Here is a 15839-nt window from a genome sequence, read left to right as displayed (position 1 = left end):
TTTTTATTTCACACATTGTCATCTTCCTTTGTCTGTAAAGCTAACTGATAAGCCCCTAAAATCTTTTACAATTTGTTGCGGCAAACTTTTTGTTGTTGTTTTTTTTCAGATCCCCTCAGGAGAGCAGCTCCAAGGAGGCAGAGCGACTAGGCTCCTTACAAAGAAGTATGGAGGATAACAGAACAGCACTTGGGGAGCTGCTTGTGACCCATAGCAAATTGTGCCCCCACCTTACCCGGTATGAGCGAGCAATTGCAGAGACTGAGCAGAAGAACCTACAAGAGAGGTGGAGAGTTCTGGAAAGAACTGTGGAGAGTATGCTTCATCACACACATGCCCGTTCTCACAAGACCAGCAACCTCCTGTCAGAGTTATCAGATTTGCAGGAACACTTGGAAATGATCATTAAAGACCTTGAAGCCAAGTTTCCAGCAGTTACTCAGTGGAACTGCAAGAAGGCTCGACAGCTGATGGAGGCAAACGCTGAGGTTAAAGCAGCCCAGCAGAAGTACCTCCATTTACAACAGCTGTCAGAGCTGTTGCTATTTAGCCCACAGTGGGAGATGGAAACAAAGGAGATCCATCAGGGACTCCAGAGCGTTAAGGACAAAATTTCTCATACAGAGGAACTTTTGGCTGCCCAAACCCTGAACAGCAACAGCCCTATCATGGAGAAAATTGTCATAGTGATGAGGGAAGGCCTGGCCTGGGCCAGGCAGACAGAGAGTGATATTGAGGGCAGGAAAAAGAGAGTAGCTCTTCTCCCCGAGGAAGTTCACCGGCAGCTCAGGGATCTGAAGAAGCTGCAATCTGAGGTGATGGCCAAACAAGGTCAGCTGGAGTCACTGGCGGAGGAAATGACTGAGCTCCTTCCACAGCTGGACCAGGTTGAAGAGGTGCCTATGGTGCAGAGTCTTCTGAAATGTCTTGAAGAACTCTCAAAGTCCACCAATGAGAAGCTGTCCAAAGCTGTGAAAGAGGTGGAATCAGGACTACAGACCAGAGAAAAGCTATCTGAACAGATTGCCGATCTAGACTCCTGGGTTGTGGCTCATCTGCAAAGAGAAGCGTCCTGGGGTCCAGACAGTGAGCTCAGGAGCCCTGCTGAACTTGATCGCAGAACCCGCCAAATCCAAGAAACCCTGGATGAGGCTGAGAAGCAGGAAGCAGTCTGTGAGGCTCTTTTTATTAAGAGCAAAGATATCACTTCTGAATTCAGTGTCACAGAGAACTGTCAGCTTTTTGACAAGCTTACCAACCTCCAGGAGAATATCAGAACCATTAGCAGCCAAGAGAAAAATAACAAGAAGGAGCTGAATGAACTCACCCAGACTTTCGATTCAAGCAAGAAAAAACTTGTCACTGTTGAAAACAGTCTAAGGCAGATGTTGGTGGATCTAAGCAGACACAGGTTCCCCATTACAAGAGAGTCCCTGCAAGCTTTAGAGCCTTTCAAGCACATGATTTTGGAACACAAGTCGCAAGTTGACCTCCTGCAACCCTGGATTCCCAATGAGAAGACAAAAGAACTGAACTCTGTCATCTCTGAGCTGCACAGCAAAATGTATGCCCTAGAAATGAAAGCCAGGGACCAAGAGAGGTACCTAAACATGAGGCAATGCGTCGAGGATCTCAGGGAAAGCATTCAGGAACAGGTGCACCAGACAAAAGAAGATGGCAATGACACAGACGAGAAGTACAGAATCTGTCAGAACCTTCTTATCCAGTTTCATCTGATGAAGGGATTGTGTGAAGAGGCTCGCTCAAAACTACACACAATCTCTGCTGACCTCTACCCTTCACAGCTGACTGCAGAGCAACAAAGGCTTAAACAAAATGAGGAGAGTCCTAGCACCTTGGAGATGACACTCTATAACAACCTCAGCATCATTGAGTGGAACCTGCTGATGGACCTGGACCTGGAATCAGAGAGGAAAGCCACTAAGGCCTTCCTCTTAAAGACCCAGAAAGAGTTTGAGAAACTTCCCACGTTGGAGCCAAATGACACAGCAATTAACAGAGAATATGAGAGAGTGGTGTCTCTGACAAAGACTGTGGAGTCAAGAATGAGAGCACTGGGGGTGCTGGAGCAAAAGAAGGGAAAGAAAAAAAGAAGTGGATCTCAAGACTTGATGGACTTGAAGAATGCAGTCCTCGGTCAATGTGAATCCCACATGGCAAGTAGTGTTGAGTATTTCTCAATTTGTTTTTGCAGTATTTTTTTTAATTGCTTTGTAATAAGCTTAGCCAATCAGAGTGAAGCATATGTTATATTACTATGCAATACAGCTGAATTAAGCCTCCACAATAGTTAGATTTAGCGACAAATTTGTTCATTTGTGTCTTTATGTGCCAGTAGGTATAAATATAAAATAACAATTTCAAACTTAGAGAGCATCAGCAATACTACACCATATTTGGTAGAGCAGTATGGAGCAAACACCTTTTCAGTCTTGTCATTTTGAATATAGTCTATACAAACAATGTGCTCTTTTTCACAGTTTTAAAGGTTATTCAATGTTCAGTTTGAAAGAACAAACCACAATAGCAAAATACAAAGCAAATGAATTACGCAGATGGTTTAAAAAAAATCTACACTATGGAGTGAACCTGCCAATCTGAAAAAATGTGTTGTTTGTTTTCCTATTGTTTTAGGAGAACATCACTCAGGCCAGGGAGTCACTGAGAAGCTACACCTGTTCTGTTAAACAGGCTGTACAGTTCCTGAGGGATATTGAGGTGTCTATGCTGCCACCTCAGGGCTCTGCTGGGGTCTGCGGTGACAGAGTCGAGGAGACCCAGCAGGCTTTGGCCTCACTCCAGCAGCAATTTCAAATTCATGTGGAACAGCTCCAAGACCAGACTGCTCTGCATCCATACCTGTCCCCACTGAAGGTGGAGCAGCTCCAAGAGAGTATTCTGAGCCAACTCCTGGTGATGATGTCCACTCTCCAGGCAAAGGGCCATGTGAAGTTGGAGTGTCTCAGCAGGTACTCAGCTCAGTCCTAAAAGTCAGATTTATCTTCCTGAAAAGCTTTTTTTGGTAGAAGTGTGTGATTGCACATGCAAAGATAAAACAAAGAAATAATGATAGTTATCTTTCTTCTTATTAGTTTTGCTAAAATACCAAATACTTTTGGTTTCATCTGACCACGGCACTTTCTCTCAAGCCCTCTCTGATCGTTTAGCTGTTCACTGGCAAACTTAAGACAGACCTGTACGTGTGGCTTCTTGAGCAAGGGGACCTTGCAGGTGCCACAAGATTTCAGTCCATTACAGTGTAACGGGTTACCAGTGGTGTTCTTGGTGACTGGTCCATCTGCTTTCAGATCGTTAACAAGCTCCTTCCCTTTAGTTTTGAGCTTATCCACCCTCCTTCTCATGATCATCCTCGTTTCACGAGACAAGATGTTGCACGGAGCTCCAGACTGAGGGACACTGATGATCATTTATATTTCTTCCATTTACGAATGATCACACCAACAGTTGTCAACTTCTTCCTGTTCACCCATTGAGCTAAACTGGTGCCCACAAGTAACAGTTATTTATCAAAAAAAAAAACCTTCACTCGCTGCATTGGAAATATTTGTTTTTCTTGTTTAGCTATTTAGCATTTTTCAAACCACTGTCACCACTTTACTACATTTACTAAACAGTCATTGCACGACAGAAACTACAAGACCTGCAAATGGCATTAAGCTGCAGAGCCTTTGTGAATGTGAGCCCTTATTTTAAATCTGACACTAAAAGATCAACATATTTGTCTTTCAGGTGTGCAGAGCAGCACAGAAATTACATCAAGTGCAAAGAAGAAATCATGCAGAGCGTGAAGAGTACAGCGAACAGACTCTTACAGCTCATCACTCAGAAGGTCACCTGTCTCACTGACTGCACTGACCAGGAGGCAAATCTTAGAGTGAGTATAAACCTCCTCTGAAAAAACTTTAATGCTTTTGTGGATAAAAGTTGAAAATTTCCACACAGAAACAGAATTCATTTTTACTGATACCCCTAATCAGGCACTTGGAGAGGAGATGGAGGCCCTCCTGAGACATCTGGAAGAGCTGCAGGAGTGGTGTTCAGAGCAGAGCTGTCGCGGAAGCAGGGAGACCGCCATGACTTGTATCTGGAGATGGGTATTAAGACTACGTCACTGCACACAGGAGCTGACAACCCGTAGCAAACAGAGAATCAGAGAATGGAGTGATATCTCAGACAGCGTAAGTTTACACTGACATGTGTTTTGAGCATTTTTGTGCATGCTTAGCTAACCCTAATTATAAATGGCCAATTTTGTTGGGTTCTTCCTCTCAGGTGGAGAAGGCCTCTGTGTTACTGCAGGGAGTGGAGGCAGAGCTTCCTGACAGCTCCAAGGTGAAGGCATCTACCGAGGAGCTTCAGGACGTGCTGCAGTCCTGGGAACAGTACCAGGACAGGCTGGACTGTGAACACAGAGCGCTGTCTGCACTGGAACTGCGCACTGCCAGGCTGCTGGGTGTCCCTGCCCACCTGGAGCAGGCTCCTCCTATTCAACTCTGTCAGCAGCTGCAAGCAATGCAGGGCCGATATGACAAGTGAGATATTGTTTGATGTGCAACTCATTATTCTGTTTGCAAGTTTTTACTCCCTTTATGTTTTGATGTACTCTAAATGAAACTACAGTCCAAGTTTGAAATTTGCAACTTCTACCAACATGCATAACTGTGCAGGTAATTACAACCACCAAAATAATCTTTTGACTCCAGCAGCAAAATCAGATCCATTTAATCCTGGAACATTCACCACACAAAGGCTGAAAGACCTGACTTAAAGCTATCATTGTGGCTCTGGACAATGTGTGGTTTCGTGTATAATCCATCTGTAATAAAAGAAGAGCAGTGTGATGTTTCTAAAAAGGAGGACGTTCTCCGTCCTACAAGACACATATGTGTTTAGTGATGCAGTATGCTTGAGAAAGAAGAGGAGTTTTGTAGTATTAAGAAGGCATTGATACTTTTCCTGACAAACTTTCATTGCTCTCCTCTTTCATATGCATAAATGAGCCATGTTCATTATGATCTCTGTTCTTTAGGCACACAGAGACTAAGTTACCCATAAGTCCTGGTTAAGCAGTCAGCTTTAAGTAGGTTAGTCATAGAAGGCGATTGGTGTATAAGGTCTTCCCAGCTTACACTTGGCATTAGGACCCATATGTTGTATTCAATAGTCATGTTGTATTCAGTCATTTTCTTATGGATGTTAGGTAAGCAGCCGTAAAGTTGCTTAGCTTCTATTTAAATGGCTGGATGTTTGTGTGTTTTCACAGTGTGAAGCAGAGAAGCAGGGAGGGTTTGCAGGCAGCTAGGCAGGAGCTGGAGGACAGAGAAAAGGTGCGAGAGGAGCTGCAGGGTATCCGGGTTTGGCTGAAGGCTGCTGCATCTCTTCTGACAGAGATGGAGCAGAGCAGCAGCACACAGGAGCTACAGGTGAGACTCTTGAGTTATTGTTTGGCAGAGTTACATCACACCTGCACACGGTTTTGTGGAGTTCCTTGAAGTTCCTTCTAAAACTTGCTTTACATTTCAATACATTAAGTGTGATAACACGACTTGCCATTAATTTTTTCACAAGGGCACTCAAAATGTCATTCATTTTCTGACAGAGTAGTTTTTGTGAATGGTCATGCCAGTCATTGAACCTTGTAAGGTTACATAGCCTAGATCCGTCTTAATTTTTGAATGATACCATAAGTTTTGCATGTCGATGACTAAAATCCACCATGAGCTGGAAATGCAGTTATATTCCTCCCCAAAAGAATTTTGGAGATGAGTAAATCGTCCCCAACTGCGAATTAAACCTTTGTAGAGAAAAGAAAACACTAGTGAAATCTAAGTGTTTCTAATTAGGCAAGCCATTCCTCCGGTTCACTCAAGGACCTCTGGGTATATCGAGGTCCCACTTTGTAATCCTCTAATCTAAAAACACATCAGTGTGCTCACAGTTTCTCGCTCCATCCCAGCCACTGGAGCGGAAATAATCAGCCTCTAATGAGACAGGACAGTTTCATCATCTGAAATGAAACACAATGATGCATTTGTACTCAGTGTAACATCATAGCTATTTTTATAATGATGCACTTGTCTTTGCTCTCAGTTAGAAAAGTTACACTCAACAGCATGACAACAACTAAACACTGAGAGTGATGCTTATACACTGCTCAAAGAAATTAAAAGATTAAAGGAACAATTTGAAAACACATAAAATCTCAATGGGGGAAAAAATCATGCTGGATATCTATACTGGACAATGTGTCAGGAACTGAAGGATGTTACGTGATTTGATGAAAATAAAAATTATGAACCTACAGAGGGTTATATTCAAAGACACCCAAAATTCAAAGTGAAAAAAATAATAGAGCAACCTGGCCGAGGTGCTTAGAGTAGATGTAATAGAAACAATAAGGGCCCCAATACAGAACCTTGTGGCACACCACAGCTAAGAGGACAGGATGAGCACTGGTATTTAGAAACAGCCACCAAAAGACTTGTTCAGAAAGATGTGATGACAATCACTCCAAAGCAGATCTAGATACACCCACCCAATTGTTCAGCCGCTCAAACAAAATGTGGTGGTGAACAACAAAGCAGTTGAAAATTGATTAACAACCCCCTTCACTGCTTAAGTGAATAGATCAATATCCCAGAAGTTTAAATACTTTTTTCTATGACAGCTGGTAGGAACTACTTTGCAGATATTATAAGGATGTTTACCACAGATTTGGTCAGAACTCTCCCAAAGCCTTACTGATGAATCCAGGAATTAGTCATCAGGGCTTTTCTACCCCTAACCTTAATGAATATAGAGTGAAGCAGCTTGTTGGCTGTGTAGTAAAAGTGTCACTAAATATTAAATCTTTCAATCTAACCGTTGGCTTGGCTTCAGACCCAGAAGCTGTTTGGTGCTTGTGTCTATGAACCCACCAACCCACAGAATCACTCTGCCCTTTGTCCTGAAACCTGAGCAGAGGCCAACATCTCATCCACTCCAGCTTTCTATTCAAACACACACACACACACACACACACACACACACACACACACACACACATACATTTTCTGAAAGACCCCCTTTCCGTCATCCAACGGTCCCCCCCCCCCCCCCCATCACTCCCTCCACCCTCATCCTGCTCTTGTACCAGACACCTTTTGTTCTGTCTTGTAAGTGGATCTTCCAGGTGGCCGTTGTAGCCAAGTCATTTCATGGGCACACACAAAGACACACACATTTCTCCTGCTGCACTTGTGAGGACACTCATTGTCATATGTTGATGTATTTTAGCTTTTAGCTAACCTCAGTGTAAAACTAACTCACTCTAAAATCAAATGCTAACTTTTCAAACATCCCTTTGTCAGAAGCAGGAATAAAAATATCCTCACTTTTCTAAAATATATAGAGTTCATTAAATATCTTTATTAAAGACAGAGACCATTAAAAAAATATATAAATTTCCTCAAATATGAATTTTGCAAAATTACACAGGTTTTGCAAATATGTCGTCTCTCTTTGTTAAAATCTCTAAATGTTCTACATTGACCTCATGTGTTTTAAATCTAGAATGACCTCAGGTGGCTTCTTAATTAAAAAATGTTCATTATTCCATAAAACACTATTTGATCTTTACAAAGATAGCTATAGGACACACACACAATTCGCACTCTTCATCTCCTGTTCTCTCATGCAAAGAAACTGTCTCTGCATACCCTCTCCTCCTCCCTTGCTTTGTTTAACACACACACACACAAATGCACACACACACACACACAGAAGCTCAGTTTCCCATCGTGATATCAAGATGCGCCTCCCTGTATAGTAGACCATCGGACGCTTTCAGACCCAGGTAGTCTCCACTGTGTTATTTGTCATATTTTAACTTTTTTCTGATCTTTATATTGTTTTTATTGTGCAGTAGAATCATAGTGAGGTGAAATGAGTTCACTTTTAAGTATTTTGTAAATGAAGGAGTGAGGCAGACTGTGTTTGACGGCAGCGCAGCAGGACACAGCGAGAGGACGGCTTGACAAGGAGCTAAAAGCTTACAAGAAGGACTTTCTTTAGTGAGACTTGTACATAAGACTGATATTTTGTCCCAAAATAAGATTTCTGCTCTGCATAAAATGAAACCCCCAAACTGTAGACATCTATGCAAAAGAAATTGCTGATGTTAGTTAGAGAGTCAAGTGTCAGCATTTTTTTAAAGCATCTGCTTACAAGTGTTATTTGATAGAGGAAACTCTCTTTGGTGCTAAGCACAATGACCCAAGCAAAATAGTTTATGGGTATGATGAGTCATCAAGAAAATCCATCAATATTTCTGTTGTTATGATTAGTTTTCTCTTCTAACAGACTCTTCAAAACACTTATTCTTTCTTGTTATTTATTTGTTAATATCTTTTGTAATCCCTTTTATTTAAAAGGCTGCCTATCTGTGTGGTTTCAGGCGCTCTACAGCCAGCTGTGTACCCAGAAGTCTTTGCTGCACCGTATCATGGAGAACCTGAAGATGAAATACTCAGATATGTACACTTTGGTCCCCGTTGATATTGACAGCCAAATGCAGGACATCACTAAGTCTCTGCAGCAAGTAGAAGAAAAGGTGAAAAGGGTTTAATTTGGACATTTTAATGATGAGGAGTGTATTGATCCTTTAAGAGATCAATAATCTATTGATAAGCAGATGTTTGTAACAAAACAATAAATTCAACATCCATTTAGGTCTAGCTGATAATATTTTTTCCTGACTGTTCCATCAGGTGGGAGAGGCGATAGAGAGGAGCGGTCCTGTTCACAGGTTGGGCGCGAGGATGTCTGATATCGAGGCTGGCCTGAGATCTGTTCAGAAGAGACTGGAACAGAGGAGCCCCACTGTGACCCAAGCAAAGATCACTCAGAAGGTGGGGAGTGATGAGGAAACAGGGTGTCTGGTTCATTGTTACAGCTTGTTGAGTAGAATACAATAAATCATTATTAAATAGATTGTAAAAGAGTGAGGGAAACATAACAGGATGTCCAATATAACATTTGTCCTCTGCTGGCCAGAAGATCCGTGGTAAGTTTTACTGACCTCTTTGTACCGTTTGGGATGCGTCTTTGCTGCCTTCTGTGTGTGTGTGTGTTTGTGTGTGTGTCATGTTCTACATGTGTGATCACTTCGCTGCTCTTTTGTTGAGAAAACACAAGCCGTTTGGGCTGAGTCTTGTTTTGTTTTCTTTTTTATGATTTTTTTTTTTTTTGCGTACATACAGTCAGCGTACATCTATTTCTATTTTCAGTTTTCATGCTGCTTTCATCCTCCTACTCTGTTTTCAAATACACCAACAAATTCCACTTTCTTTTCGTAGCATTATGTGCGTCTTTTCATGTAAAATATAGATTGCAAAAACAGAAATGACTCTTTAGCGAGGACTTGCTTCACAAGTCAACTGTGAGTGAGGGAAACACTTTCTGAAGGGGGCTGGCTAATCAGCTTGTGTGTCAGTGAATAAATATTATAAATCTCCCCTTGTGTGTGTGCTCAGCGTGCCTGGGACGAGCTGGATGCGTGGCACTCGCGTCTGGCAGCGCTGGAAGTGGACATGCAAGACTTAGAGAAGCCTGAGGAGGTGCTGATCCTCACAGAAAGACTAGTGGAGGTTCAGCAGCTTCACTCCCAGCTGGCCAAACAGGCAGAGCAGAGGACCACCCTGATCAGCAAGGTGAGAAAAGCTTCCTAAAACTGTTAGCTGTCCAACTCCTCACTGCCCTGCTGTATGGTTTGTCTGCTTAGTGTCAAACACCAAAAATATGATGACTTTGAATCACCAAGCTCAGACTTTTTAACCTAAATCTTCCACATTACTGTCTCTGTTATCATCTGTGATAAGTTTAAAAATGTCTAAGCTTTTCCCTATTTAAATATTCTGTTTCTCTTTAGATTCAAACGTGGCTTCAGGAACATCAAGAGATGGTCAAAAGCTCCAAGAGCTGGATGTCCGAGGCTCAGTCGTGGCTTGCCGCTCCCTGCACCTACACCACAGCTAAATGTTTGAGCAGTCACGTTCACGCCCTGCAGGTCGGTACACTCTGCTGTCTGCACAGCTCTTTCCACAGCACAGCAAACCATTTTGTGGTGATTCATTTTTAACCAAAAAATGCTCTTTCTGTCTCTTGGGGATGCAGTTGGTCCTGGATGATTCAGTCCAGATCAGAAACACACTGCAGGGCTTCAGCTCGGTCCTGAAGGAAATGTCGCAGGTTTGTGATGTCACAGCTCTCCAGGAACAGCTGGTCGAAGCAGATCGCCAAGTGGCCGACGTTCAGGACAGCTTCACAGCTCCTCTGTCTCAGCTGGAGCATGCTGCCGCTGTGAGATTAGATTGTTTTCTTTGTTTTACTCTTCAGTGGATATTATCTAGACTGTACTCTCTACTGTCAGACTAGACTGATAATGTCTTAACCTCTAGGAGGTGGAGGCGATTGAGAGTGAAGTCAAGCGGATGGAGAATGATGTCGCAGAGATCAAGAACTTGCTATCTTCTCCAGAGAGTTTTCCCAGCCCCAGAGAGGACAGTTTAAAGGTTTGTTAGTTTCTTTGTTTTCATTTGGATTAGCGTGACTTTATTGCCCAAATTATACAAAAGGATAAATGTAAAAGTCATCGTTTTCTTATTTTTCTCAACCCTCTTCTATGTGTGCAGGCGGTTGAGCAGAGGATCCAGTCGATGAGGAGAACAGTAGCTGAGATCCAGAAATGTAAGCCAGGCCTTTGTCTTCCTGAGAAGGCTGAAGAAACTCTGACTGTCTTTACTGTGGTGGACCAGCTCCAGACTCTGCTGCTGGAACTGGAGAAGGTCAGTTAGTTAATCCATCAATCAGCTGCTCAGATATTTTATCTACAAGAAGATTGGTGCGAACTTTCTGCTTCACTCTGTTTGTAGAAGGTTCCTGCGTTATTTATCCAGCTGCCTCCAACTCCCACACAAGCCAAAGCTCAGGCGGCCCAACAGACGACCACTGAACTCAAAACATCTGCATCTGAAAAAGCTACATCTGAGGAGGCTGAGGTGAGCTTGGTCTATAAATAACATAAATAAGTAAATACAATTTTAAAAAATCATGAAACATCACTGTTACATGAATTATAATATGTATAAAACTACAAAAAATGAAAGTGAATGTCATTTAAGTTCTTTATTATAATGCAAGTTATTTTACAATGGCAGCGACAGTAGTTGAAGGATAAAGTTCAGTTATATTGTGTCAGTCATTATGTGATATTCCAAACACTTCATATGTGGAACATAATTTAAGCGAACCTGTACGGTGTGCTTTCTCTCAAAAGGAAGAGCAGGGTCAGATCAGAATTGCTCGTGTTGAGGAGGATGTACTGCGGAGGTCTGGAGCTACACTGCTCACTGTGGAGCAGTCGTCACCTGAACAAAGGCAGACCCCAACACCTGATATTACCCAGGTAAGAATACCACGGACAGAGAAAAAAAAGAAGCTTATAATCGCACAGTTAGTTCATTAAGTTCATTGAAAAAGCTCTTCTTTATGTCACATACCAGCATACAAGAACACCTGCAAAAAATAAAAAAGCAAAGAAATTGAACAGATTGGCCTTTTGGGGCGTGTCATGACAAAGTGTGCAATACCTGGTACTCGCATGCGTAGTTCCTACATGTGTTATTAACAAATTGGTAAAAAATTTAAAAAAAAATCCCCAAAGTGTCATTTAACTTCCTGTGCATGCTTAATATTACTAATGTTTACCAAGAAATGTTTTTTTTGTTTGTTTGTTATGTGTGCATGTGTGCGCGCGCGTGTGTGTGTGTGTGAGTGTTCAAGACATTTCAAGTTCTCATACTAGGACAATTGTGCACTCATTAACAGAAAGATATTTTAATTATTGACAAGATTAGTTTGAACTTAGAGAAAATAATTTGAATAAATGATAAAAAAAACAACAATAAATATTGAAGGCTGGCAAGATATGTAAAATACTTCAAGTAAATATGTTGCTTCAATTATCTGCATTGTAACCTGCTCAAAAAAATGGACACTTTTTAATCAGGTCAGTTATACTTCTCGGATGTTGAACTGGTCAGTTAAGTTGCAGAGAATGTTTTCTGTGACTCCCAGCACGATTTCAAGAGAATGGGGGAGTTTCCATGAGACAGGCAGTTACTCTAGGACAGCTGAAAAAAGGGACAAAGAAAGTCCTTAACCCATGAGCAGCTTGCATCAGCACCACATGCTACAAAATGATCTCCAGCAGGTCACTAGTGTGAGTGTCTGTAACCAAAAAATCAGGAACAGACTTCATGAGGGTGGCCTGAGGGCCCACGTCCTGGAGAAGCCACAGAGAACATTATGCTGCTTGTAACATTGTTCAGCATGACCGATTCGGCTATGCGTGGGTCAGTGATGGTCTGGGGAGGCATATCCATGGAAGAACACACAGACCTCTACAGGCTAGGCAGACCCTACACTGGTAGAGTGAGTCCTGGGTTTCTCCTGGTGCACCACAATGCCCAGCTTCATGTGGTGAGAATACAGAACAGCTCGGGGACATTATGGGAGGTGAAACCAGCTGTTGCCTTTTTGGGAGCATACACCAGTGTTGTCAGGCATACATACAAGCATCCAAAGGCCATGAAAAAACTACTGAGTAGCTGGTTGAGTTGCTACAAAGCATTTGACTAGCCTGACACAAATTCTTTCACTTTGATTTTCAGGGCGTGTTTGAATTGAGCCAGCTGTAGGCTGATCCTTTCCAGTTCAGTTTTTTTGAGCAGTGTATTTACTAGAAGCTTCAAGTAGATATAACATTATGAGTCATATCAATTTAAGGCTTTACAGGGAAGCACAAGATCTATTTTGCACATCTAAGAAGTCTTCTACTGTTGTATAACTTGTTAGTGGCCATTAAAAACAAAATGTTAATTTTACTTAATATCAAAGAAAATATTGAAATAATAAAAACTCAAAACTGGCCAGGCTAGATTTTTAACCCCCACTTGTGTCACTCTACACATACTGTAAGCATGTTTCCGTGTCAGCAGCGGAAGCATCAAGGCGTGCTCCAGGCTGAAGAAGCCACAGAAAAAAAAAGCAGTGAGGAACAGAGAGTGGAAGAAGGTGGAGGAGGTTTTTATTGGTGGCTCTGGGATGTTTTCCTGGGCTCTTCACCAGAGGTAAAGATGAGTGAGAGCTGCTGTGGAAAATCAATAAATCTCTGTTCTTCCTCTGTCCTTCACTCGTTTTCAACAGTTCTTTTCCTGGTGGAGTTCTTTGTGACCCGAGGTCACCCGTTTAGGGTGTAGGTGGGCGGGATCTGCTATAATAACTTCCCTCGCAAGTTGTGGAACAAATTATAGGAAAAGTTTGAAATTTTTAAAACTGATAACACACCTGAGACCCAATGACTGATCATGACATCACGATTCCCACCAATCCAGTCAAATGACATTATTTGTAACAGCTGTATGAATAGTCGCTGCCATTCTTTGAGCTGGGTCACTCTGATCTCCACCGCTGGCACTGTCCCCTCACCCTCCTCATCCCTACTACCATCTCCCTACTCATGATATTAAATTCCTTCCTGATCATTAATACATCTCTGCTATTGCTGCAGATTTGAGTTATTTCTTTTCCTTCTTCCACCCTACTGCACACTGGATTTAGTTGATCCATATGACAGTATCAAACAGTCATTTGTCACGCATATGGATGTATTACAGATGGATACTGTGTTACCTTAGATGAATGAATTCATTTTACTCAAAAATGTTTTCGTTTTGCTCAGTTTTTTCTTTTTCTTGTTAACTTGTAGAAAATATTTTAACCAAGCAGCTTAACATTTTGGTCTGCTTGGTTATATAGAAGGCTATAACATTTGTCATTGTGGTGTCAGGAACCTGTGGTTGTTGCCTCAGAAGAGACTGAAGCTGCCACTGGACAAAGCACTGAACAGCCTACAGAAGACACAAAGGTAAATAAACTTTCATCAGTGAGAAGCCACTGAGTGATGAATTAGTAATGAATTTAATAAGTATTTCATGGATACATCTTAAGAGCCCAAAAAAGAAGGCATCATCACATGGGCCAAGATATGAAAACATGTGTGGGTCAGTACCACCAGGGGTTTTAGGTGAAATCACTGTGAGACCTTGCCCCAGCCTATTGTGTGATGTATTGACGTCACCTTAAGTAAGGTGTGAGTGGAGGTTGAGGATTGGGGGTTAAGGCGCCTGGGAAACCTGTAGTGGTAATGACCCATGTCTTTTTCCACTTGTTAGCTCATGTGGTGATAACTCCCACCAGGGGTTAAATACCTGGGATCCACCTTACGGTTTTAGAACTGAGAAAGCTTCTTGGATGAGAAGTCCTTCTTTTTCAAGCTCTTGAGACTGCCGTGACCTTTATAACTGAGAACCTACATGGACGTATTCTTGGGCAAATGCAATACTGTTTTTAATCAAATATGGTAGAGAATGAAAATAATAAAAATCAAGAATATCTTAAGCCATCATGTAAGTTATTAAAAGATTTTTATTTTGGACTGCTAAACCGTTTTGGTCATTGTTTGAATAAGTGGGCACAAAAATTACAGTGTAACAAAAAAAATTTTCTAGTTTTAGTTTTAACATTTTTTTAAAACTTGTAATGAATTTATGACTAAGCCTTTATGTATATAATATATACATTTGTGAGTATATGTATATAAAACAAAGACGGCATTACATTGTGTTATTGATTTGAGGTTTTATTGGCAAAAAGGATTGAAAATAAATCAGACTCATTGCATTTCTTTTTCATAATACAATGGGTTGTACTAGATAACATAACATCAAAAATCCTCTAACATTATGTAACATAGTTCCTTAACAGAGTGTATGAGTAACCGTGTGATACCTTATCTGGTGACATGGTAGAACTAAGTGGTCAATGTATTTAACTGACTGACCTGAGTGAGCGTCTAACCCTGATCATATTTCTTCAGGATGTTGAGGGCACCACTGACACCACAGAAACAAGTTCATCTGAAGCTTTATCAAAACCCCTGGGCGCAGTCACAACTCAGTCACTGCCTGAGAGTATGGTAAACACATCGCCGACCGTAAAAGTCTCCAAATCCAGCTCTGGGTCACAGCAGAAATGTGTAGTCTCCTAGATCTAGAACTTGTAGAACTGCATCTTTTTTTTCTCATCAATCTAAACCTAGAACCATTTCTGTGCAAAATCTCCAAGCACACCTCAAAGCGAGCCTAGGTGCCACTGTTTGAAGACTTATAGACCTTTCATGTCTTTGCTGGCAATAACGTCTACGCAGCATCGTAAATCTGTCACCTTTTTCTGGATCTAGTTTGAAAACAGTTCTAGAATCAAGATTTCTATTCTTTCTCTATAGTCCCCTAGATTGATTCCTCCAACTTTTTCTATTCTAGCCTCTATTTCTGAGCCACTAGGTGTTGGATTGACCTCCCACATTACTCCAGACCAGAGGCTTTACTGCCTTCTGTTGTACTCATATTGGGAGTCATTTCTTTTTTTGAGCGAGCGGTAGCGTCTCGCTTTTCTCAAAATAGTGGTTTTGTAAAGCCTTTGTAGAACCAAACGACTCCTTTACAAGAAACAACTCTAGAACACCTACTTATCATTGAAATCATTTAGAGTACCCCTCTCCTCTAGAATGTTGTAGAACAAGTCCTGTTTGTTCCTGTTTTTCTTTGACAGCAAAACTTAGAGCTCCTGTCTTCTTGTAGAACTAAACCAAGGACACTTTTTCTTCTAGAACCAGTTCTACAGCTCCTGATGTTAGG

The 15839-nt window shown here is 41.6% G+C and overlaps 1 protein-coding gene across 8 annotated transcripts in view; it reads left to right on the top strand.

Annotated features, from left to right (window-relative positions):
• LOC120739766 (nesprin-2-like) overlaps positions 1 to 15839 on the top strand; it is an 85386-nt gene that overhangs the window by 12427 nt on the left and 57120 nt on the right. For 6 of the 8 annotated variants that reach the window (XM_040041641.1, XM_040041637.1, XM_040041639.1 and 3 more), the window contains 18 exons: positions 110 to 2177; positions 2656 to 2990; positions 3772 to 3916; positions 4020 to 4220; positions 4315 to 4574; positions 5306 to 5465; positions 8477 to 8632; positions 8790 to 8930; positions 9555 to 9731; positions 9950 to 10087; positions 10195 to 10380; positions 10479 to 10592; positions 10713 to 10865; positions 10953 to 11078; positions 11357 to 11485; positions 13077 to 13211; positions 13931 to 14008; positions 15020 to 15118. In XM_040041641.1, coding sequence (XP_039897575.1) covers positions 110 to 2177; positions 2656 to 2990; positions 3772 to 3916; positions 4020 to 4220; positions 4315 to 4574; positions 5306 to 5465; positions 8477 to 8632; positions 8790 to 8930; positions 9555 to 9731; positions 9950 to 10087; positions 10195 to 10380; positions 10479 to 10592; positions 10713 to 10865; positions 10953 to 11078; positions 11357 to 11485; positions 13077 to 13211; positions 13931 to 14008; positions 15020 to 15118 — 4801 coding nt within the window. The remainder of the gene's footprint in view (positions 1 to 109; positions 2178 to 2655; positions 2991 to 3771; positions 3917 to 4019; positions 4221 to 4314; positions 4575 to 5305; positions 5466 to 8476; positions 8633 to 8789; positions 8931 to 9554; positions 9732 to 9949; positions 10088 to 10194; positions 10381 to 10478; positions 10593 to 10712; positions 10866 to 10952; positions 11079 to 11356; positions 11486 to 13076; positions 13212 to 13930; positions 14009 to 15019; positions 15119 to 15839) is intronic. The other 2 variants (XM_040041634.1, XM_040041640.1) reach the window with 2 other exon arrangements.

The sequence above is a fragment of the Simochromis diagramma genome, unplaced genomic scaffold (assembly GCF_900408965.1).
Source record: "Simochromis diagramma unplaced genomic scaffold, fSimDia1.1 OVJJ01000304.1, whole genome shotgun sequence".
Classification (NCBI taxonomy): Eukaryota; Metazoa; Chordata; class Actinopteri; order Cichliformes; family Cichlidae; genus Simochromis; species Simochromis diagramma.
The sequence above is the reverse complement of the archived record's forward strand: the minus strand, read 5'-3'. Positions and strand labels throughout refer to the sequence as shown.